We start from the raw sequence: 26,674 nt of genomic DNA, 5'->3' as shown, positions 1-26,674 counted from the left end.
AGTGGAGGACTGTAGACTGTGACACAGTGATGTCATAGTGGTGTAGTGGAGGACGATAGACTGTGACACAGTGATGTCATAATGGTGTAGTGGAGGACGGTAGACTGTGACACAGTGATGTCATAATGGTGTAGTGGAGGATGGTAGACTGTGACACAGTGATGTCATAGTGGTGTAGTTGAGGACGGTAGACTGTGACACAGTGATGTCATAATGGTGTAGTGGAGGACGGTAGACTGTGACACAGTGATGTCATAATGGTGTAGTGGAGGACGGTAGACTGTGACACAGTGATGTCATAGTGGTGTAGTTGAGGACGGTAGACTGTGACACAGTGATGTCATAATGGTGTAGTGGAGGACGATAGACTGTGACACAGTGATGTCATAATGGTGTAGTGGAGGACGGTAGACTGTGACACAGTGATGTCATAGTGGTGTAGTGGAGGACGGTAGACTGTGACACAGTGATGTCATAATGGTGTAGTGGAGGACGATAGACTGTGACACAGTGATGTCATAATGGTGTAGTGGAGGACGGTAGACTGTGACACAGTGATGTCATAGTGGTGTAGTTGAGGACGGTAGACTGTGACACAGTGATGTCATAGTGGTGTAGTTGAGGACGGTAGACTGTGACACAGTGATGTCATAATGGTGTAGTTGAGGACGGTAGGCTGTGACACAGTGATGTCATAGTGGTGTAGTTGAGGACGGTAGACTGTGACACAGTGATGTCATAATGGTGTAGTGGAGGACGGTAGGCTGTGACACAGTGATGTCATAGTGGTGTAGTGGAGGAGAGTAGACTGACATAGTGATGTCATAATTGTGTAGTGGAGGACGTTAGACTGTGACAAAGTGATGTCATAGTGGTGTAGTGGAGGACGGTAGACTGTAACACAGTGATGTCATAATGGTGTAGTGGAGGATGGTAGACTGTGACACAGTGATGTCATAGTGGTGTAGTGCAGTGGTTCCTCTTGACCTTCTTGTTTAGACACATGTGCTTAAGGAAGACTCTAATTAGGTGACTTACTTCCAGACACTAAATCCCCATTTCCACTGACACTTAAAATTAGGGCCAAATTCGAGCAGACTACAATGGAATTCTCAAATTCAATCTGGATCGAGGGAAACCCGTACCAGCGCAGACCAGTTTCACAACTGGTGTCAGCTCAATTAGAATTTGGGCTTGTGACACCATTACTACGCAACCGCCAAGCTGATCACTGCTGAATGCTGACACATCATTTAGCTAGCTCACCTGGGCTTGTTGTTGTTAGCTACAACATTGACAAGCACTACTGCAGTAGTCAGATATGACACAAATGCCCACCATAGCTAGATCCTGATGTTAAAATAGCAAATCAGAGTTGAAATAAGCTAGCTAGCTACGTCATATCAAACCCGTCGTCTGCTTTGCTTGGTTAGCAAGCTAGCTAATAGCCAACGCCATGGAAAGTAAAGTGGGAATCTAGTTAGCTAGCCTGTTATGCTAGTGACAATGCTAACCATTTAGCTAGTTATTAACTAAAGTCAGCAAGCTAAATACATGGCTCTAAATTTGGCTGGTACTGGCAGGAGTATGGGGTAACGTTAGTTACAACATGGTGAGGGTGAATTACATTCTTCAACATCTTTTAGCAACATTAGTGAAGCCAGCTGCAGTCACATAATGGCTACCTCGCAACATAACATCATTTCACATTTCTGGAGGCAGTAGAAGTTCTATTTGAGCTAGCCCACCAAGGACAGCCCAACCTGAGTTGACTTCTAAGTGCCAATGGAAAGGGGACTTAAATAAAACCTTATTTAACCAAACTGTGTATAACCTAACCTTATACACTGAGTGTACAAAGCATTATAAGGACACCTGCTCTTTCCATGACAGACTGAACAGGTGAATGTTATGATCGCTTAGTGATGTCACTTGTTAAATCGATGATGAAAGGGAGGAGACAGGTTAAAGAAGGATTTTTAAGCCTTGAGACAATTGAGACATGGATTGTGTATGTGTGCCATTCAGACAGAGGGTGAATGGGAAAGACACCATATTCAAAGTGCCTTTGAATGGGGTCTGGTACTAGGTGCCCGGCGCACCGGTTTGAGTGTGTCAAGAACTGCAACTTTGCTGTTTTTTTTTAATACTCAACAGTTTCCCAACCTGACACTGTGGGAAGCATTGGAGTCAACATTGGAAAGCATCCCTGTATAATGCTTTCGACACCTTGCAGAGTCCCATGCCCTGATGAATTGAGTCTGTTCTGACACCTTGTAGAGTCCATGCCCTGATGAATTGAGGCTGTTCTGACACCTTGTAGAGTCCATGCCCTGATGAATTGAGGCTGTTCTGACACCTTGTAGAGTCCCCATGCCCTGAAGAATTGAGGCTGTTCTGACACCTTGTAGAGTCCCCATGCCCTGATGAATTGAGGCTGTTCTGACACCTTGTAGAGTCCCCATGCCCTGATGAATTGAGGCTGTTCTGACACCTTGTAGAGTCCCCATGCCCTGATGAATTGAGGCTGTTCTGACACCTTGTAGAGTCCCCATGCCCTGATGAATTGAGTCTGTTCTGAGGATAAAAGGGCGTGCAACTCAATATTAGGAAGGTGTTCCTAATGTTTTGTACACTCAGTGTATAAGCTTGCCTGCCCTAGATTCTCTGGCATCAGACATAGAAAGTACTATAGTTCTTCAAATCATCAATCAAATCATCAATCAATTCATCAATCAAATCATCAATCAATTAATCAATCAAATCATCAATCAAATCATCAATCAATTCATCAATCAAATTATCAATCAAATCATCAATCAATTCATCAATCAAATCATCAATCAAATCATCAATCAAATCATCAATCAAATCATCAATCAATTCATCAATCAATTCATCAATCAATTCATCAATCAACGTGAATCACAGACAACTTGTTAAAGTAACATCTGATGCTCAATCACATGCTTAAGCTCCAACCTTGGAACGGGTTAGTAGTAGCATCATGGCACATTAATCGACCAGAGTTTAATCGATCTAAACTTCTTTCACTTCAATGCAATACCGAGAGGCGTCAATGACGCTCTATATCAGGGTTATCCAATAGGAGGCCCATCATGTTCCAGTTATTACTATAATCTTGTCATCCAATTTAAAGTGCCACCAGCCATGTTTTTAGCTCGCACAAAGTTAGAATCCATTAGAATCCTCTATGAAAGGTGGTTCATTTCAGCAGTGAGCAGTAACCACTAATAGCACTCAACAGTTTGGTGGGTTCAGTTTTAATGGTGCTGTGTCTCTTTAGAGTGAACATCCTACTCTCCTAGCCTAGCCCAGCCCACTACCCTATTCATCTCCGCTTCCATGTGCTAGTGAGAGAAGAGGAGAGAGAAAAGAGAAAGAGAGAAGAGAGAAAAGGGGAGAGAGAAAGAAAGAAGAGGAGAGAGAGAAGAGAAGAGAGAGAAAGAAAAGAGGAGCGAGTGACAGAGGAGAGAGAGAGAGACTGGATAGAGAGAGAGACAGAGAGAGAGAGAGGATAGAGAGAGAGAGAGAGAGAGAGAGAGAGAGAGGATAGAGTGTGTGAGGAGAGAGACAGAGAGAGAGAGAAAGAGAGAGAATAGAGAGAGACAGAGGAGAGAAAGACAGAGGATATTGGATCTTATAGAGTTTAACTGAGGGGGAATGGGGTGGCTGCATCAACATTAGGTTTATCCCGTTCTGTGTACTGTACAGATATGGACAGGTCGATGGCTGGTTCAGACATCTGGGACCATCCAGCCTCATGAACATCCATTGGACTTCAAAGCCAGAACCACACCCCTGGCCCAGTCACCTCCAGAGTGGGACAGGAGCACTAGGATGAAGAGTTACGATGTTGAGTGACAGTAGAAGTTTCCCCTATATACGACAATGGTGTGCCTAAAGCTACAATATGGGTGGTCTGCTGTGGAGCTGATGAAGGGAGATGGACCTGGAGGAGTGAAGGGTGGTCTGCTGTGGAGCTGATGAAGGGAGATGGACCTGGAGGAGTGATGGGGTGGTCTGCTGTGGAGCTGATGAAGGGAGATGGACCTGGAGGAGTGAAGGGTGGTCTGCTGTGGAGCTGATGAAGGGAGATGGACCTGGAGGAGTGAAGGGTGGTCTACTGTGGAGCTGATGAAGGGAGATGGACCTGGAGGAGTGATGGGGTGGTCTGCTGTGGAGCTGATGAAGGGAGATGGACCTGGAGGAGTGAAGGGTGGTCTGCTGTGGAGCTGATGAAGGGAGATGGACCTGGATGAGTGAAGGCTGTGTGGGGCAGGAGGGTAGGATGATGTCAGACAGGATCTTGGGTCCAGAGTTGTGGATAGCTTGGTAGGTAGGATGATGTCAGACAGGTACTTGGGTCCAGAGTTGTGGATAGCTTGGTAGGTAGAATGAGGACAGACAGGTACTTGGGTCCAGAGTTGTGGATAGCTTGATAGGTGTGAACCAGGACAGGTACTTGGGTCCAGAGTTGTGGACAGCTTGGTAGGTAGAATGAGGACAGACAGGTACTTGGGGAGCCAATGGAGGGTTGAACAGCACTGGAGGTATGTGCTCACAGGGGAGGTGTAGTTGAGGACAAGTGCAGCACAGTTCGGGACATATTGTAGCCTTCTTGTGCCAACTAACAAGGCATTACAATAGTCCAGACGGCATGGTATAAAGTCGCACAGCTGCAGGCTGTGACAGCATAGGTCGTAACCTGGCAATGTTCCATAGATGGACAAATACAACTTGATCACACTTTTGATGTGGGCCTCAAACGAGAGTTGACTGTCAAATATCCTACCCATGTTGAGAACCTACCTGGAGGGGAAGACCTTGACACTATCAGTATTGAGTCTGTAGCTGCCGAACCTCCCTGAAGGGGAAGACCTTGACACCATCAGTATTGAGTCTGTAGCTGCTGAACCTCCCTGGAAGGGAAGGACCTTGACAACATCAGTATTGAGTCTGTAGCTGCTGAACCTTCCTGAAGGGGAAGACCTTGACACCATCAGTATTGAGTCTCTAGCTGCTGAACCTCCCTGGAAGGGAAGGACCTTGACACCATCAGTATTGAGTCTGTAGCTGCTGAACCTCCCTGAAGAGGAAGACCTTGACACCATCAGTATTGAGTCTGTAGCTGCTGAACCTCCCTGAAGGGGAAGACCTTGACACCATCAGTATTGAGTCTGTAGCTGCTGAACCTCCCTGAAGGGGAAGACCTTGACACCATCAGTATTGAGTCTCTAGCTGCTGAACCTCCCTGGAAGGGAAGGACCTTGACACCATCAGTATTGAGTCTGTAGCTGCTGAACCTCCCTGAAGAGGAAGACCTTGACACTATCAGTATTGAGTCTGTAGCTGCTGAACCTCCCTGGAAGGGAAGGACCTTGACACCATCAGTATTGAGTCTGTAGCTGCTGAACCTCCCTGAAGGGGAAGACCTTGACACCATCAGTATTGAGTCTCTAGCTGCTGAACCTCCCTGGAAGGGAAGGACCTTGACACCATCAGTATTGAGTCTGTAGCTGCTGAACCTCCCTGAAGAGGAAGACCTTGACACCATCAGTATTGAGTCTGTAGCTGCTGAACCTCCCTGGAAGGGAAGGACCTTGACACCATCAGTATTGAGTCTGTAGCTGCTGAACCTCCCTGAAGAGGAAGACCTTGACACTATCAGTATTGAGTCTGTAGCTGCTGAACCTGCCTGGAAGGGAAGGACCTTGACACCATCAATATTAAGGCTGTCACTGCTGCTGTTGTTGCCAATCAGTGCGACCCGTGTCTTTTGCAGTTTAACTCCAGGAAACTGCATAGGATGTCCTGCAGGCAGCTGACCGGGAGTGCAGTCAGTGTCAGTGTTTGTGAATGACGCACAGCTGAGTGTCAATAGCATTTAAAGTTAAAGCTCAGTTTGTGTTTCCTAATTATGTTTCCCAGTGGCAGCATGCAGATACAAGACAATAGGACCAAGCCTTGAGGGACCCCCCTGGTGGACCACCACCAGGGAATAGGCTGCCATTTTGAACACAACCCATAGCGATGCCGGTCCAGGTTCTACAACAAAAGTTGTAGAACGGTGTCCAAATTACGACAGCGTCAGAATCACAAGGAGTTGGTGAACGAGGCTGTCCAAAATATGCCCACCCGTACACTGTGAGGATTGTGATGCTGCTGCAGGACAGGTTCTTACCAGGAAAGTGGCGATGGCCACTCCTATGATGAATCCAGCCATGACGTCAGACCAGTGGTTCCGGTACTCAGCCACTCTGTTGAGTCCCGTGAGGAAAGCCAGATACATCAGACCCAGGGACAGCACAGGCTTGGCTAGCCGCGTTCCTTTGACTTCCACTGTACATGTGATGTAACTCTAGAAGATAATAATGAACATACGGTTATTTCCTCACATCTCAGTGGATCTCTTTTATTACAAGGGTTCATATTCACACAGTGACTCAGTGTATGAGTGATGATCTGGGATCAGCTTTCCCTTTAAAATCATAGTGAATAACATCCAGTAGTGGTTTGGTCTGTAATAGGCAGGGTATCCCCCCAAACGACCTGCAGTGGTGTAAAGTACTTCAGTAAAAATACTCTAAAGTACTACTTAAGTTGTTATTTGGGATATCTGTACTTTACTATTTATATTTTGGACAATTTTTACTTCACTACAGTCCGAAAGAAAATGATGTACTTTTTACTCCTTACATTTTCCCTGACACCCAGAAGTACTCTGTACATTGTACAATGCTTAGCAGGACAGGAAAAGTGTATAATTCACCCACTTATCAACAGAACATCCCTGGTCATCCCTACTGCCTCTGATCTGTCAGACCCACTAAACACAAAATGCTTTGTTTGTAAATGATGTCTGACTGTTGGAGTGTGGCCCTGGCTATCCATAATTTAAAAAAACAAGAACAGTGTTATGTCTGGTTTGCTTAAAATAAGACATTTTAAAATATTTAATATTTTGATACTTAAGTATATTTAAAAAACAAATACTTTTAGACTTTTACTCAAGTAGTATTTTCCTGGTTGACTTTCACATTTACTTGAATCATTTTCTTTTAATATATCTTTACTTTTACTCAAGTATGACAATGAAGTACTTTTTCCACCACTGATGAACTGGCATGTCAAGAAGGGACAAGCAACAACTGAAGTGACATCAAACTAGACTGTTCTGAATCCGTTTTGGATTTTTTTGCCTCCGAAGCTGTTTACCGTATTTATAATCACGAAAGGGCAGCATGTTTTTTTTTTTAAATAGACGGTCGAGTGAAAGATGATTTCAAGTGTTTTTAATGAGCTGATTGTGTTATGATGACATGATGACACGCTGTCTAATTTTTGTTTCAGAGAACTGAGTTCATGGTTCCAAACTCTTGTCTTGAGGGTGATTCATTCAAAACGAATGTTGAATATTACATTGAAAATCAAATCTTTTAAGAATCAAACACATATACCAGTAGGATATACAGTATGTGTGTTCACACACAATGTTTTTATTTATTTGTTATTTTACCAGGTAAGTTGACTGAGAACACATTTTCATTTGTAGCAACAACCTGGGGAATAGATGAGCCAATTGTAAAGTGGGGATTATTTGGTGACCGTGATGGTTTGAGAGGCAGATTGGGAATTTAGCCAGGACACCAGGGTTAACACCCCTACTCTTACAATAAGTGCCATGGGATCTTTAATGACCGCAGAGAGTCAGGACACCCGTTTAACATCCCATCCGAAAGACAGCACCCTACACAGGGCAGTGTCACTGGGATATTTTTTTAGACCAGGGGAAAGAGTGCCTCCTACTGGCCCTCCAACACCACTTCCAGCAGCATCTGGTCTCCCATCCAGGGACTGACCAGGACCAACCCTGCTTAGCTTCAGAAGCAAGCCAGCAGTGGTATGGGTGCAGGGTGGTATGCTACTGGCATAAATGTTTATCATCAATACGTTTGTCATGATCTGTTGTGATGTTGAATATATTAACCATGCCTGCGTCCAAAATGCACCTTATTTCCTGCAGAGTGCCCTGGTCAAAAGTAGTTTACTACCCATAATGCACTGGTCAAAGTAGTGCATTACCCATAGTGCTCTAGTCAAAAGTAGTTTACTACCTATAATGCACTGGTCAAAGTAGTGCATTACCCATAGTGCTCTAGTCAAAAGTAGTTTACTACCCATAATGCACTGGTCAAAGTAGTGCATTACCCAGAGTGCCCTGGTCAAAATAAGTGCATTACTCAGCGTGCCCTGGTCAAAGTAGTGCATTACCCAGAGTGCCCTAGTCAAAAGTAGTTTACTACCCATAATGCACTGGTCAAAGTAGTTTACTACCCATAGTGCCCTGGTCAAAAGTAGTTTACTACCCATAGTGCCCTGGTCAACAGAAGTGCATTACCCAGAGTGCCCTGGTCAAAATAAGTGTACTATATAGTGAATAAGGTTTCAGACAGCATCAGTCTGCTAACATTATTTTCCCTGTGATTAATACTGTCCTCTCACCCTGAAATAATTTAATTAACTAGCAGGCTTTCTAGCGTGAGTAGGGTGAATCAGCAGAAATCCTCTTTATGTAAAGTACCAGGCTTAGTCTGCTATGAGTCAGTGGAGAATTTCCTTTTCCTCGTTGCCATAAAACTTTAATTAAACGTTGTGTCAAACAGCCGCCTGTCCCTTTTAATAGCTGGGCAACTGCACACATTTCAGGAAATAAACACCTTTTTCAAAAAAACACCTGGTCTAAATGACATTATTTACGAGGTTACCATGAATTGCCATGACTTGTTTACAAGGTTTAATGTTTGATTTGTTACATTAAATAATTCAGTAATGACAATCATCCGTTTTCATCGCCAGTATGAAACTGCTATCCATTAGTCGCTAACAACTGACAACTGCTAGTTAACTGCCAAGCAAATAAAACCGTCAACTCTGGGAGTACAGACCCAAAGAAATTGGTTGAACAGTGGCGAAAGTAAGAACTGCTAAAAATGCAGTGTTTTTATTTTAACTTTATTTAACTAGGCAAGTCAGTTAAGAACAAATTCTTATTTTCAATGACGGCCTAGGAACATTGGGTTAACTGCCTTGTTCAGGGGCAGAACGACATATTTTTACCTTATCAGCTCAGGATTTGATCTTGCAGAACGACAGAGGAGATTTGAACTTGCAACCTTTTGGTTACTCATCCAACGCTCTAACCACTAGGCTACCTGCTGGTTACTAGTCCAACGCTCTAACCACTAGGCTACCTGCTGGTTACTAGTCCAACGCTCTAACCACTAGGCTACCTGCTGGTTACTAGTCCAACGCTCTAACCACTAGGCTACCTGCTGGTTACTAGTCCAACGCTCTAACCACTAGGCTACCTGCTGGTTACTAGTCCAACGCTCTAACCACTAGGCTACCTGCTGGTTACTAGTCCAACGCTCTAACCACTAGGCTACCTGCTGGTTACTAGTCCAACGCTCTAACCACTAGGCTACCTGCTGGTTACTAGTCCAACGCTCTAACCACTAGGCTACCTGCTGGTTACTAGTCCAACGCTCTAACCACTAGGCTACCTGCTGGTTACTAGTCCAACGCTCTAACCACTAGGCTACCTGCTGGTTACTAGTCCAACGCTCTAACCACTAGGCTACCTGCTGGTTACTAGTCCAACGCTCTAACCACTAGGCTACCTGCTGGTTACTAGTCCAACGCTCTAACCACTTGGCTACCTGCTGGTTACTAGTCCAACGCTCTAACCACTAGGCTACCTGCTGGTTACTAGTCCAACGCTCTAACCACTAGGCTACCTGCTGGTTACTAGTCCAACGCTCTAACCACTAGGCTACCTGCTGGTTACTAGTCCAACGCTCTAACCACTAGGCTACCTGCTGGTTACTAGTCCAACGCTCTAACCACCAGGCTACCTGCTGGTTACTAGTCCAACGCTCTAACCACTAGGCTACCTGCTGGTTACTAGTCCAACGCTCTAACCACTAGGCTACCTGCTGGTTACTAGTCCAACGCTCTAACCACTAGGCTACCTGCTGGTTACTAGTCCAACGCTCTAACCACTAGGCTACCTGCTGGTTACTGGCCCAACGCTCTAACCACTAGGCTACCTGCTGGTTACTAGTCCAACGCTCTAACCACTAGGCTACCTGCTGGTTACTAGTCCAACGCTCTAACCACTAGGCTACCTGCTGGTTACTAGTCCAACGCTCTAACCACTAGGCTACCCTGCTGGTTACTAGTCCAACGCTCTAACCACTAGGCTACCTGCTGGTTACTAGTCCAACGCTCTAACCACTAGGCTACCTGCTGGTTACTAGTCCAACGCTCTAACCACTAGGCTACCTGCTGGTTACTAGTCCAACGCTCTAACCACTAGGCTACCTGCTGGTTACTAGTCCAACGCTCTAACCACTAGGCTACCCTGCCGTCCCAGTTAAACAGGAGAATAATTATTCAGGCTAGGTGTGCTAAAGCAAATGAAATGTGATACAAACCACATTTACATCAAACATTTTCATGAAGCTGAATTGTCTGATGCAATGAAAATAAAATAATAATAATTGGGATGATGGAAACATGAAATGTGGTTACAATTTCATAAATGCTGACAGAGAATTTGTTCGTTTGACATGGTGGTATCTGTTAGCATCTGTAAAATTAATTATGCGAGAAATTGGCGGTGGAAATGCCTTTTGATGCACAAATATTGATATAATTAACACAGTGGAGGCTGCTGAGGGGAAAACGGCTCACAACACTGGAACTGGGGGAATGGAACGGCATCAAACACAGAGAAATCATTTGTTTTTAATGTATTTGATACCAGTCCACTGATCCGACTACAGTCGGTACCACAAGCCCGTTCTCCCCAATTCATGTGTCATCAACCTCCTGTGAAAAGGAACATCATATGGAAGCAAAAGCATGTAGTTTATTAGGCTACAGATCTGTTGTGTGGTCTTCCCACTACGACTCGGGACTCGCATGTAGTTTATTAGGCTACAGATCTGTTGTGTGGTCTTCCCACTACGACTCAGGAAAGCATGTAGTTTATTAGGCTACAGATCTGTTGTGTGGTCTTCCCACTACGACTCAGGAAAGCATGTAGTTTATTAGGCTACAGATCTGTTGTGTGGTCCTCCCACTACGACTCGGGACTCGCATGTAGGTTATTAGGCTACAGATCTGTTGTGTGGTCTTCCCACTACGACTCGGGACTGGCATGTAGTTTATTAGGCTACAGATCTGTTGTGTGGTCTTCCCACTACGACTCAGGAAAGCATGTAGTTTATTAGGCTACAGATCTGTTGTGTGGTCTTCCCACTACGACTCAGGAAAGCATGTAGTTTATTAGGCTACAGGTCTGTTGTGTGGTCTTCCCACTACGACTCGGGACTCGCATGTAGTTTATTAGGCTACAGATCTGTTGCGTGGTCTTCCCACTACGACTCGGGACTCGCATGTAGTTTATTAGGCTACAGATCTGTTGTGTGGTCTTCCCACTACGACTCAGGAAGCATGTAGTTTATTAGGCTACAGATCTGTTGTGTGGTCTTCCCACTACGACTCAGGAAGCATGTAGTTTATTAGGCTACAGATCTGTTGTGTGGTCTTCCCACTACGACTCGGGAAAGCATGTAGTTTATTAGGCTACAGATCTGTTGCGTGGTCTTCCCACTACGACTCAGGAAGCGTGTAGTTTATTAGGCTACAGATCTGTTGTGTGGTCTTCCCACTACGACTCGGGAAAGCATGTTGTTTATTAGGCTACAGATCTGTTGTGTGGTCTTCCCACTACGACTCAGGAAAGCATGTAGTTTATTAGGCTACAGATCTGTTGTGTGGTCTTCCCACTACGACTCAGGAAAGCATGTAGTTTATTAGGCTACAGATCTGTTGTGTGGTCTTCCCACTACGACTCAGGAAAGCATGTAGTTTATTAGGCTACAGATCTGTTGTGTGGTCTTCCCACTACGACTCAGGAAAGCATGTAGTTTATTAGGCTACAGATCTGTTGTGTGGTCTTCCCACTACGACTCAGGAAAGCATGTAGTTTATTAGGCTACAGATCTGTTGTGTGGTCTTCCCACTACGACTCGGGAAAGCATGTAGTTTATTAGGCTACAGATCTGTTGTGTGGTCTTCCCACTACGACTCAGGAAAGCATGTAGTTTATTAGGCTACAGATCTGTTGTGTGGTCTTCCCACTACGACTCGGGACTCGCATGTAGTTTATTAGGCTACAGGTCTGTTGTGTGGTCTTCCCACTACGACTCGGGACTCGCATGTAGTTTATTAGGCTACAGATCTGTTGTGTGGTCTTCCCACTACGACTCAGGAAAGCATGTAGTTTATTAGGCTACAGATCTGTTGTGTGGTCTTCCCACTACGACTCAGGAAAGCATGTAGTTTATTAGGCTACAGATCTGTTGTGTGGTCTTCCCACTACGACTCAGGAAGCATGTAGTTTATTAGGCTACAGATCTGTTGCGTGGTCTTCCCACTACGACTCAGGAAAGCATGTAGTTTATTAGGCTACAGATCTGTTGTGTGGTCTTCCCACTACGACTCAGGAAAGCATGTAGTTTATTAGGCTACAGATCTGTTGTGTGGTCCTCCCACTACGACTCAGGAAAGCATGTAGTTTATTAGGCTACATATCTGTTGTGTGGTCTTCCCACTACGACTCAGGAAAGCATGTAGTTTATTAGGCTACAGATCTGTTGTGTGGTCTTCCCACTACGACTCAGGAAAGCATGTAGTTTATTAGGCTACAGATCTGTTGTGTGGTCTTCCCACTACGACTCGGGACTGGCATGTAGTTTATTAGGCTACAGATCTGTTGTGTGGTCTTCCCACTACGACTCAGGAAAGCATGTAGTTTATTAGGCTACAGATCTGTTGTGTGGTCTTCCCACTACGACTCGGGACTCGCATGTAGTTTATTAGGCTACAGATCTGTTGTGTGGTCTTCCCACTACGACTCAGGAAAGCATGTAGTTTATTAGGCTACAGATCTGTTGTGTGGTCTTCCCACTACGACTCAGGAAAGCATGTAGTTTATTAGGCTACAGGTCTGTTCTGTGGTCTTCCCACTACGACTCAGGAAAGCATGTAGTTTATTAGGCTACAGGTCTGTTCTGTGGTCTTCCCACTACGACTCGGGAAAGCATGTTGTTTATTAGGCTACAGATCTGTTGTGTGGTCTTCCCACTACGACTCGGGAAAGCATGTAGTTTATTAGGCTACAGATCTGTTGTGTGGTCTTCCCACTACGACTCGGGAAAGCATGTAGTTTATTAGGCTACAGATCTGTTGTGTGGTCTTCCCACTACGACTCAGGAAAGCATGTAGTTTATTAGGCTACAGATCTGTTGTGTGGTCTTCCCACTACGACTCAGGAAAGCATGTAGTTTATTAGGCTACAGGTCTGTTCTGTGGTCTTCCCACTACGACTCAGGAAAGCATGTAGTTTATTAGGCTACAGGTCTGTTCTGTGGTCTTCCCACTACGACTCGGGAAAGCATGTTGTTTATTAGGCTACAGATCTGTTGTGTGGTCTTCCCACTACGACTCGGGAAAGCATGTAGTTTATTAGGCTACAGGTCTGTTCTGTGGTCTTCCCACTACGACTCAGGAAAGCATGTTGTTTATTAGGCTACAGGTCTGTTCTGTGGTCTTCCCACTACGACTCAGGAAAGCATGTAGTTTATTAGGCTACAGATCTGTTGTGTGGTCTTCCCACTACGACTCGGGAAAGCATGTAGTTTATTAGGCTACAGATCTGTTGTGTGGTCTTCCCACTACGACTCAGGAAAGCATGTAGTTTATTAGGCTACAGATCTGTTGTGTGGTCTTCCCACTACGACTCAGGAAAGCATGTAGTTTATTAGGCTACAGGTCTGTTCTGTGGTCTTCCCACTACGACTCAGGAAAGCATGTTGTTTATTAGGCTACAGATCTGTTGTGTGGTCTTCCCACTACGACTCGGGAAAGCATGTAGTTTATTAGGCTACAGGTCTGTTCTGTGGTCTTCCCACTACGACTCAGGAAAGCATGTTGTTTATTAGGCTACAGGTCTGTTCTGTGGTCTTCCCACTACGACTCAGGAAAGCATGTAGTTTATTAGGCTACAGATCTTATACTGGTGACATGACGATGGATGCTTGGCTACCATTTAACAAAAACAAATTATATGGCTCTTATCCATGATAATCTCATAATGTAGGTAGTCTACCCGCACTGTAGAGCATCTGTGCCAAGGCTGTTGGCACATTCGTTTTATAACTCAACAGTTTTTGTGACAAAACCATCAGTAGATTTTTAAAAAATGAGATGGAAACCCATTTAAAACGTTTATTTTTATTCAGTACATGGGAATTTACCGGTAAAAGTCATGTTTATGTGCACTATGTCTTCACGCGCAGTCTTCATCCACATAAAGTCTGTTTAATGGAAACAAATCTCAGGTGGGAAAATGCGCATATTGATTTATGCAGAATTTAGAATATTCGTATGCAAATCTGTCGTCGCCAATGGAAACCAGCTATAGTTTGTAAATGATGACACAGTGCAGGAAATGTAAGAAATTGATTAAAATGATGGAAGTGAATGCTGTAATTTAAAAATATATATGTTTATGCAAATGTACAAAATGTACAAATGTACAAATGTACAAAAAAGGAAATAGACGCCTGGCACAAATAGAAGCCTGCCACTAATAAAAGCCTGTTGTGTTCAGTGATTAACGGAAATAAACGGCCAGGCTATTATTCAAAGTTTATCGAAATGAAAATCAAATCAATTTTATTGGTCACATACACGTGTTTAGCAGATGTTAATGCGAGTGTAGTGAAATGTTTGTGCTTCTAGTTCCGACAGCGCAGCAACATCTAACAAGTCATATCTAACAGTTTCACAACATATAACAAGTAATATCTAACAGTTTCACAATATATAACCCAAAATAGACAAATGGAAGTAAGGAATGGATTAAGAATAGACGTGTCTGTCAGAGTGATATACTAACCCCTTTCTCTGATCTACAGACAAACAGACAAACAGAATGCATTCAGTGGCCAAACAGGATATTCGTAGCCAAGATAGAAAAATACATCCAAGAATCAGTCAGCACTGTTACTGTGTGTGTGTGTGTGTGTGTGTGTGTGTGTGTGTGTGTGTGTGTGTGTGTGTGTGTGTGTGTGTGTGTATGCACTCAGAGCCTTTTACGTGGCTTGTAGGCCTGGAGAAGCTAAACGTGTTTATGTTAATTTCTGGTCAATTACTGTGAGACCGACAGTCTTTTGCATGACAATAACCAAAGCCCCAGTCCTAAACAATGCAGAGAAAATAGATCTGCGTTCTGCGGGGCTTCATGGAAGAAATTGGATTTTTACAAAGTTACATATCAAATGTGAAATCTTCAACCAATTGTATCTCACCACCAGACACTCTTCAACTCGAATCCAGCGTCCAAAACGAAAACAAGATTTCCAACAGACACGAGAGTTAAGCCCAAATCTGACAGGAATTGATGAATGGTTTATAAGGGATTTACACACTAACGGGATCTATTTAGCAGCCTTCTCCACATCTCGTCATAGCCATCAAAAGAAGCAGCTGAACAGCAGCACATTCAAGACCGGCATCTATTGGGACAACTTACTAAGTCTTCAAGATCTGTTATAAAGGCCCTCATAGAATGTTCTAGATTTCCCAGGGATGTCTGTAATGTCAGAAATCCTACTATTCTGCACATATCATCAATATGGAAACACTTCCTGCAGTTATTTTATTCCGTTAGTTAGTAGTTGTAACACAGCCGACTCAATTATTCAACTTGAATCTTTGGTTCCTACTAATCTTTAGTTCCCACTCACCGCAAGATAGAAGGCTGCGTAGACACTGAGCGCTGCCTCTTTGGAGGGGAAGGTTTTGCGTGCGCGCAGGACATCCTCCTGGTTCCCCGTGCAGGCCTCCTGTTGACTGATGTAGATCAGGGCGTGCTGGCAGCCCAGGGCTGTGTAGTTGGGCTTACACACCGTCAGGAAGTGTGGGGCCAGATTCCCCGTCACCAGCTGTCCGGCGTTCACAAAGATGTCCACGGTGAACAGGCCGAACGTGTAGACGCCTGGATAGAGGGGGGAGAGACACTGGTTAGATGGGGAGAGAGACACTGGTTAGACGCCTGGATAGAGGGGGAGAGAGACACTGGTTAGAGGGGGAGATAGACACTGGTTAGAGGGGGAGATAGACACTGGTTAGAGGGGGAGATAGACACTGGTTAGACCCCAATTCCCTGCATGCTACAAACAACCCTGTGTGCTAAACATCAGCTAAATGTCATTCTCCTCATGACCGCTCTGTTTCTGCATAAAGCAGTGTGATGCTCAAACATATACAGGACAGACAGATCCTTTAATGTAACACTTTCCTCAAAGGACATCTCATAGCTGGACACACACACACACGCACACACACACACGCACACACACACACGCACGCGCGCACGCACACGCACGCACGCACGCACACACACAAGCACACACACACACACACTCACACACACACACACACAACAAACATGTGTCATAGAGACGAGAGACGTGGAGACACAATGCCCATGACTGTTGCTCCTAAACCAACAAAGAGACCAGAGACCGTCTCCATGTGGTTAGATAAACAACATGTTGTTTTCCTCAGAGGAGGTCTGACTCTGTACCGGTACCCCCTGTATATAGCCTCCACATTGACTCTGTACCGGTACCCCCTGTATATAGCCTCCACATTGACTCTGTACCGGTACCCCCTGTATATAGCCTCCACATTGACTCTGTATCGGTACCCCTGTATATAGCCTCCACATTGACTCTGTACCGATACCCCCCTGTATATAGCCTACACATTGACTCTGTACCGATACCCCCCTGTATATAGTCTCCACATTGACTCTGTACCGGTACCCCCTGTATATAGTCTCCACATTGACTCTATACCGGTACCCCCTGTATATAGCCTCCACATTGACTCTATACCGGTACCCCCTGTATATAGCCTCCACATTGACTCTGTATCGGTACCCCTGTATATAGCCTCCACATTGACTCTGTATCGGTACCCCTGTATATAGCCTCCACATTGACTCTGTACCGGTACCCCCTGTATATAGCCTCCACATTGACTCTGTACCGGTACCCCCTGTATATAGCCTCCACATTGACTCAGTACCTGTACCCCCTGTATATAGCCTCCACATTGACTCTGTACCGGTACCCCCTGTATATAGCCTCCACATTGACTCTGTACCGGTACCCCCTGTATATAGCCTCCACATTGACTCTGTACCGGTACCCCCTGTATATAGCCTCCACATTGACTCTGTACCGGTACCCCCTGTATATAGCCTCCACATTGACTCTGTATCGGTACCCCTGTATATAGCCTCCACATTGACTCTGTACCGGTACCCCCTGTATATAGTCTCCACATTGACTCTGTACCGATACCCCCTGTATATAGTCTCCACATTGACTCTGTACCGATACCCCCTGTATATAGCCTCCACATTGACTCTGTACCGGTACCCCCTGTATATAGCCTCCACATTGACTCTGTACCTGTACCCCCTGTATATAGTCTCCACATTGACTCTGTACCGGTACCCCCTGTATATAGCCTCCACATTGACTCTGTACCGGTACCTCCTATATATAGCCTCCACATTGACTCTGTACCAGTACCCCCTGTATATAGTCTCCACATTGACTCTGTACCGGTACCCCCTGTATATAGCCTCCACATTGACTCTGTATCGGTACCCCTGTATATAGCCTCCACATTGACTCTGTACCGGTACCCCCTGTATATAGTCTCCACATTGACTCTGTACCGATACCCCCTGTATATAGTCTCCACATTGACTCTGTACTGATACCCCCTGTATATAGCCTCCACATTGACTCTGTACCGGTACCCCCTGTATATAGCCTCCACATTGACTCTGTACCTGTACCCCCCTGTATATAGCCTCCACATTGACTCTGTACCTGTACCCCCTGTATATAGTCTCCACATTGACTCTGTACCGGTACCCCCTGTATATAGTCTCCACATTGACTCTGTACCGATACCCCCTGTATATAGTCTCCACATTGACTCTGTACTGATACCCCCTGTATATAGCCTCCACATTGACTCTGTACCGGTACCCCCTGTATATAGCCTCCACATTGACTCTGTACCTGTACCCCCCTGTATATAGCCTCCACATTGACTCTGTACCTGTACCCCCTGTATATAGTCTCCACATTGACTCTGTACCGGTACCCCCTGTATATAGTCTCCACATTGACTCTGTACCGGTACCCCTGTATATAGCCTCCACATTGACTCTGTACCGGTACCCCCTGTATATAGCCTCCACATTGACTCTGTATCGGTACCCCCTGTATATAGCCTCCACATTGACTCTGTACCGGTACCCCCTGTATATAGCCTCCACATTGACTCTGTATCGGTACCCCCTGTATATAGTCTCCACATTGACTCTGTACTGATACCCCCTGTATATAGCCTCCACATTGACTCTCTACCGGTACCTCCTATATATAGCCTCCACATTGACTCTGTACCAGTACCCCCTGTATAGTCTCCACATTGACTCTGTACCGGTACCCCCTGTATATAGTCTCCACATTGACTCTGTACTGATACCCCCTGTATATAGCCTCCACATTGACTCTCTACCGGTACCTCCTATATATAGCCTCCACATTGACTCTGTACCGTAATACCCTGTATATCGTCTCCACATTGACTCTGTACCGGTACCCCCTGTATGTATTGTTATTTTTTACTGCTGCTCTTTAATTACTTGTTACCTTTATCTCTTATTCTTATCCATATTTTTTGGAAACTGCATTGTTGGTTAGGGGGATGTAATTAAGCATTTCACTGTGAGGTGTATTCGGCCCATATGACTAATGGAATTTGATTCAATTTGATTTTGGAAGCCTGCAATTTGGGCAAAGCACGTGGCAACAGGACAAGATGATTATTATGTTGTGGTTGTCAGTGAAAACCATCTAAAATACATGTGCAGATAATTTCTGTTGACAATAATTTAAAATGTTGAGACAAGAAGAAGAGGAGGAGGCGAAGATATAGGAGTGTCTCTCTCCAGAATGCTCTCAACTCTCCAGAATGCTCTCAACTCTCCAGAATGCTCTCAACTCTCCGGAATGCTCTCAACTCTCCGGAAGGCTCTCAACTCTCCGGAAGGCTCTCAACTCCGGAAATCTCTCAACTCTCCGGAATGCTCTCATATCTCCAGAATGCTCTCATATCTCCAAAATGCTCTCAACTCTCCAGAATGCTCTCAACTCTCCAGAATGCTCTCAACTCTCCGAAATGCTCTCAACTCTCCGGAAGGCTCTCAACTCTCCGGAATGCTCTCAACTCTCCGGAAGGCTCTCAACTCTCCGGAATGCTCTCATATCTCCAGAATGCTCTCAACTCTCCAGAATGCTCTCAACTCTCCGGAATGCTCTCAACTCTCCGGAAGGCTCTCAACTCTCCGGAATGCTCTCAACTCTCCGGAAGGCTCTCAACTCTCCGGAATGCTCTCATATCTCCAGAATGCTCTCATATCTCCAGAATGCTCTCAACTCTCCAGAATGCTCTCAACTCTCCAGAATGCTCTCAACTCTCCGGAATGCTCTCAACTCTCCGGAAGGCTCTCAACTCTCCGGAATGCTCTCATATCTCCAGAATGCTCTCAACTCTCCAGAATGCTCTCAACTCTCCAGAATGCTCTCAACTCTCCAGAATGCTCTCAACTCTCCGGAAGGCTCTCAACTGTCACGGTTGTCTAGGTGTGAAGGAGAGTCGGACCAAAATGCGGCGTGGTAAGTGTCCATGGTAAATCTTTAATAAAGAAAGTACTGACACTGCATACAAAACAATAAACAAATGACGACCGTGAAGCTACAAATGAGACCTGTGCTGACACAAGCCACTGACATAGACAACCACCCACAAACAAACAGTGCAACCCAGGCTACCTAAGTATGATTCTCAATCAGAGACAACTAATGACACCTGCCTCTGATTGAGAACCATACTAGGCCGAAACATAGAAATAGACAAACTAGACATGTAACATAGAATGCCCACCCAGCTCACACCCTGACCAACCAAAACATAGAAACATACAAAGCAAACTATGGTCAGGGTGTGACATCAACTCTCCGGAATGCTCTCATATCTCCAGAATGCTCTCATATCTCCAGAATGCTCTCATATCTCCGGAATTCTCTAAACTCTCCAGAATGCTCTCATATCTCCAGAATGCTCTCAACTCTCTGGAATGTTTTTGTAACATCCATTTTGCGAATGATAATAGTTTCTCACAGTATTTGAAAAACACTTTCCCGGCCTCACCAAGCCTCGGTGTGAAAGAGCAACATATCATCATCTGATGATGCCATATATCCAGTGGAAACTTCGTAAAATAATGGGAAAAAAACAGCTGTCCCGAGTTCACTGGTCTGGGAAACTCTGAGGACCCGGAGTTGTTGTTGATTCTTGATACAATGTTGCAAGTTTGCTAGAGACAGCTTCAGGCCAAACCCAGTTGATTGATTACTTAATTAAAAAGTTACAGGCATACTGCTGCATTGGCCCATGGGCTATTTCTGAGTACCATGTGTTCATTTCTTTAGCCACCAATGGATTACGGTCTATCAATGTGTCCATATGGCAGAGGCTGGTGCTCTAGCATCAGTTGGACTCTGTGTCTCTGCATCTTAATGTGACGTTCAGCTTTGAAGCCCACTTAGCTGGAAGAGTAGAGAAAAAAGGCTTCATTATTGTTGAGTGGCTTTCTGTTTTGTCTCCCTGTCTCCTTGTTTTACATTCTAGTCACTGCTTTCTCATCTTCTGTATTCTTAATTAAAGGGAGCGAGGGATGAGATGAGACAAAAGGAGGGGGTGAGACAAGAGATGGGATGGGACAAGAGGAGGGGGTGAGACAAGAGATGGGATGAGACAAGAGGAGGGGTGAGACAAGAGATGGGATGAGACGAGAGGAGGGGTGAGACAAGAGATGGGATGAGACGAGAGGAGGGGTGAGACAAGAGATGGGATGAGACGAGAGGAGGGGTGAGACAAGAGATGGGATGAGACGAGAGGAGGGGGTGAGACAAGAGATGGGATGAGACGAGAGGAGGGGGTGAGACGAGATGGGATGAGACGAGAGGAGGGGGTGAGACAAGAGATGGGATGAGATTAGAGGAGGGTAGATGCTGACGGACTGATTATTACTTCTGTCAGATGCATTACTTCAACAGTGACTCACTAGGTAAGACTCAGACAAGACTCAGACACGACTCAGACAAGACTCAGACATGACTCAGACAAGACTCGGACACGACTCAGACACGACTCAGACAAGACTCAGACAAGACTCAGACAAGACTCGGACAAGACTCGGACACGACTCGGACACGACCCGGACAAGACTGGGACAAGACTCGGACAAGACTCGGACAAGACTCAGACACGACTCGGACACGACTCGGACAAGACTCGGACAAGACTCGGACAAGACTCGGACACGACTCAGACACGACTCGGACACGACTCGGACACGACCCAGACAAGACTCGGACAAGACTCGGACAAGACTCGGACAAGACTCGGACACGACTCGGACACGACTCGGACACGACTCGGACAAGACTCGGACAAGACTCGGACAAGACTCGGACAAGACAAGACTCAGACATGACTCGGACAAGACTCAGACAAGACTCAGACAAGACTCGGACAAGACTCAGACAAGACTCAGACAAGACAAGATTAGTAGACAAGACTCAGACACGACTCAGACAAGACTCAGACATGACTCAGACAAGACTCGGACATGACTCAGACACGACTCAGACAAGACTCAGACAAGACTCAGACAAGACTCGGACACGACTCGGACACGACCCGGACAAGACTCGGACAAGACTCGGACACGACTCAGACACGACTCAGACACGACTCGGACAACGACCCGGACAAGACTCGGACAAGACTCGGACAAGACTCGGACAAGACTCGGACACGACTCGGACACGACTCGGACACGACTCGGACAAGACTCGGACAAGACTCGGACAAGACTCGGACAAGACAAGATTAGTAGACAAGACTCAGACATGACTCGGACAAGACTCAGACAAGACTCGGACAAGACTCGGACAAGACTCAGACAAGACTCAGACAAGACTCGGACAAGACTCGGACAAGACTCGGACAAGACTCGGACAAGACAAGATTAGTAGACAAGACTCGGACAAGACTCAGACAAGACTCAGACAAGACTCGGACAAGACTCAGACAAGACTCAGACAAGACTCAGACATGACTCGGACAAGACTCAGACAAGACAAGATTAGTAGACAAGACTCAGACATGACTCGGACAAGACTCAGACAAGACTCAGACAAGACTCGGACAAGACTCAGACAAGACTCGGACAAGACTCAGACAAGACTCAGACAAGACAAGATTAGTAGACAAGACTCAGACAAGACTCAGACAAGACTCAGACAAGACTCAGACAAGACAAGATTAGTTGACAAGACTCAGACAAGACTCAGACAAGACTCAGACACGACTCAGACAAGACTCAGACAAGACTCAGACAAGACAAGATTAGTAGACAAGACTCAGACAAGACTCAGACAAGACTCAGACATGACTCAGACAAGACAAGATTAGTAGACAAGACTCAGACAAGACTCAGACCAGACTCAGACAAGACTCAGAAAGGACTCAGACAAGACAAGACTCAGACAAGACTCAAGTATTTGGCAGTAGATTTCAGAAGCCTGCCAATGTTCCACTTAGTAGCAGCACAAATACTCCGGGCGGATCGCCTGTCTGTGGAAAGGCTGTGTATGGGGTTTAGCTAAATAATTACTTAGCTGGCAATGTAGACGGGGGAAATCATACTCTTATTAAGCAGATATATTTAATCAAACTGTTCAGTATTCAATCAAAAAACTAAAATTTCAAAGACAATCTCTTTTTTGTGTAATTGATCCCATTTTTTACCATCTGGGTGTGGTGTGTGGTCGGTTGGTGCTGTATGGGGAGTTTGCTGACCAATAACACCTGCTAAACACGTGCACGTGACCAATAACACCAGCTAAACACGTGCACGTGACCAATAACACCTGCTAAACACGTGCATGTGACCAATAACACCTGCTAAACACGTGCACGTGACCAATAACACCAGCTAAACACGTGCACGTGACCATTAACACCTGCTAAACACGTGCATGTGACCAATAACACCTGCTAAACACGTGCACGTGACCATTAACACCTGCTAAACACGTGCATGTGACCAATAACACCTGCTAAACACGTGCACGTGACCAATAACATTTTATTTGAATTCGACAAAGTATTCCCTTTTTTTGGGGGGGTGGTAAAGTATGTCTTGACTTGTCTATAACAAACGCACAACATCGCTCCGCTTTGAACCTTGAAAGACCTGTGAGACATTTAATGTCTTGTCCCTAGCCATGGTGCAATTCATGCAAAATAGGTCTATATGGACAGTGTCTCCTCATATTTAATCACATGATGTTACATGCATTGAATTGAATGAATGGGAAGTACTGAGCCCTGAAGGGAACGAATGGGCAGAACTGAGCTGGAGGGCTGCCCTCCAGGATGGCTCTCATCTCTAACAGTCATCCATATAGAGACCATAGAGTGGTGCCCTGAAAACTAGCTGATCCCTTCACAATAAGAGCGTGAAGAAAGGCAAGTACTTTTAAGAGCGAGCGTGTTGTTATGGTCCAAGTGTAATCTTTACCCACAGAGCATTGACATGTGAGTCATTATGCAAAGTCAGTCTAAATAAAAGACATCGATGAGATGACTAGTTTCCTTCCTGTGATGTATTTTCCTGCTCTGAAGGGAAAATAATGGCATCACGCATGCATGCAAGCAAGCAAGAACACACACACACACACACACACACACAGACACACACACACACACACACACACACACACACACATACACACACACACCTGTGTTTCTCACCTCTAGTAATATGAACTGAATAAAGAAATCTGATGATCAAATAAACAGAATCAGAGAGCAGCCAATCAGGTTCCAGGAAAGCTAGGGCGTATCATTATAGAACAAGAGCAGCCAATCAGGTTCCAGGAAAGCTAGGGCCGTATCATTATAGAACAAGAGCAGCCAATCAGGTTCCAGGAAAGCTAGGGCGTATCATTATAGAACAAGAGCAGCCAATCAGAAGGTTCCAGGAAAGCTAGGGTCGTATCATTATACAACAAGAGCAGCCAATCAGAAGGTTCCAGGAAAGCTAGGGCGTATCATTATAGAACAAGAGCAGCCAATCAGGTTCCAGGATAGCTAGGCCGTATCATTAAAGAACAAGAGCAGCCAATCAGAAGGTTCCAGGAAAGCTAAGGCCGTCATTATAGAACAAGAGCAGCCAACCAGAAGGTTCCAGGAAAGCTAGGGCCGTCATTATAGAACAAGAGCAGCCAATCAGGTTCCAGGATAGCTAGGGCGTATCATTATAGAACAAGAGCAGCCAATCAGGTTCCAGGAAAGCTAGTGCTGTCATTATAGAACAAGAGCAGCCAATCAGAAGGTTCCAGGAAAGCTAGGGCGTATCATTATAGAACAAGAGCAGCCAATCAGAAGGTTCCAGGAAAGCTAGGGCCGTATCATTATACAACAAGAGCAGCCAATCAGAAGGTTCCAGGAAAGCTAGGGCGTATCATTATAGAACAAGAGCAGCCAATCAGAAGGTTCCAGGAAAGCTAGGGCCGTATCATTATACAACAAGAGCAGCCAATCAGAAGGTTCCAGGAAAGCTAGGGCGTATCATTATAGAACAAGAGCAGCCAATCAGAAGGTTCCAGGAAAGCTAGGGCCGTATCATTATACAACAGGAGCAGCCAATCAGAAGGTTCCAGGAAAGCTAGGGCCGTATCATTATACAACAAGAGCAGCCAATCAGAAGGTTCCAGGAAAGCTAGGGCGTATCATTATACAACAAGAGCAGCCAATCAGAAGGTTCCAGGAAAGCTAGGGCCGTATCATTATACAACAAGAGAAGCCAATCAGAAGGTTCCAGGAAAGCTAGGGCCGTATCATTATAGAACAAGAGCAGCCAATCAGAAGGTTCCAGGAAAGCTAGGGCCGTATCATTATACAACAAGAGCAGCCAATCAGAAGGTTCCAGGAAAGCTAGGGCCGTATCATTATACAACAAGAGCAGCCAATCAGAAGGTTCCAGGAAAGCTAGGGCGTATCATTATAGAACAAGAGCAGCCAATCAGAAGGTTCCAGGAAAGCTAGGGCCGTATCATTATACAACAAGAGCAGCCAATCAGAAGGTTCCAGGAAAGCTAGGGCCGTATCATTATACAACAAGAGCAGCCAATCAGAAGGTTCCAGGAAAGCTAGGGCCGTATCATTATAGAACACAAGAGAATAAAATGATGCTGTGTCTCTGTGATACAGTACCTCTGTCTTTGTTAACCTGTAATGGGTTGAAGAGCTACTGTATTGGTGCACTACAATACAATGCAGGCAGCTGTGTTCGGCCTGTGTACCACTCCCTTCAGGGCTCAGTACTGTCCATTATCTCCCTTCAGGGCTCAGTAGTGTCCATTATCTCCCTTCAGGGCTCAGTACTGTCCATTAAATCCCTTCAGTGTTCACTACTGTCCATTACCTCCCTTCAGGGCTCAGTACTATCCATTATCTCCCTTCAGGGCTCAGTACTGTCCATTATCTCCCTTCAGGGCTCAGTACTGTCCATTATCTCCCTTCAGGGCTCAGTACTGTCCATTATCTCCCTTCACGGCTCAGTACTGTCCATTACCTCCCTTCAGGGCTCAGTACTGCCCATTATCTCCCTTCACGGCTCAGTACTGTCCATTACCTCCCTTCAGGGCTCAGTACTGTCCATTATCTCCCTTCAGGGCTCAGTACTGTCCATTATCTCCCTTCACGGCTCAGTACTGTCCATTACCTCCCTTCAGGGCTCAGTACTGCCCATTATCTCCCTTCACGGCTCAGTACTGTCCATTACCTCCCTTCAGGGCTCAGTACTGTCAATTATCTCCCTTCAGGGCTCAGTACTGTCCATTATCTCCCTTCACGGCCCAGTACTGTCCATTAAATCCCTTCAGGGCTCAGTACCGTACCACTCCCATCAGGGCTCAGTACTGTCCATTATCTCCCTTCAGGGCTCAGTACTGCCCATTATCTCCCTTCAGGGCTCAGTACTGTCCATTATCTCCCTTCAGGGCTCAGTACTGTCCATTATCTCCCTTCACGGCTCAGTACTGTCCATTACCTCCCGTCAGGGCTCAGTACTGCCCATTATCTCCCTTCACGGCTCAGTACTGTCCATTACCTCCCTTCAGGGCTCAGTACTGTCCATTATCTCCCTTCGGGGCTCAGTACTGTCCATTATCTCCCTTCGGGGCTCAGTACTGTCCATTATCTCCCTTCAGGGCTCAGTACTGTCCATTATCTCCCTTCAGGGCTCAGTACTGTCCATTATCTCCCTTCAGGGCTCAGTACT

The 26,674-nt window shown here is 45.5% G+C and overlaps 1 protein-coding gene across 1 annotated transcript in view; it reads right to left on the bottom strand.

The window, feature by feature from the left end:
• The window catches only part of LOC139366662 (phospholipid phosphatase-related protein type 5-like), an 85,880-nt gene that overhangs the window by 11,025 nt on the left and 48,181 nt on the right, over positions 1 to 26,674 (bottom strand). Inside the window, exons 3-4 of the mRNA XM_071104341.1 lie at positions 15,906 to 16,156; positions 6,206 to 6,382 (exon numbers count right to left, since the gene is read on the bottom strand). Coding sequence (XP_070960442.1) covers positions 6,206 to 6,382; positions 15,906 to 16,156 — 428 coding nt within the window. The remainder of the gene's footprint in view (positions 1 to 6,205; positions 6,383 to 15,905; positions 16,157 to 26,674) is intronic.

The sequence above is a fragment of the Oncorhynchus clarkii genome, chromosome 15, assembly GCF_045791955.1.
Source record: "Oncorhynchus clarkii lewisi isolate Uvic-CL-2024 chromosome 15, UVic_Ocla_1.0, whole genome shotgun sequence".
Lineage (NCBI taxonomy): Eukaryota > Metazoa > Chordata > Actinopteri > Salmoniformes > Salmonidae > Oncorhynchus > Oncorhynchus clarkii.
Note: the sequence above shows the minus strand (reverse complement) of the source record. Positions and strands in the feature narration are given on the sequence as shown.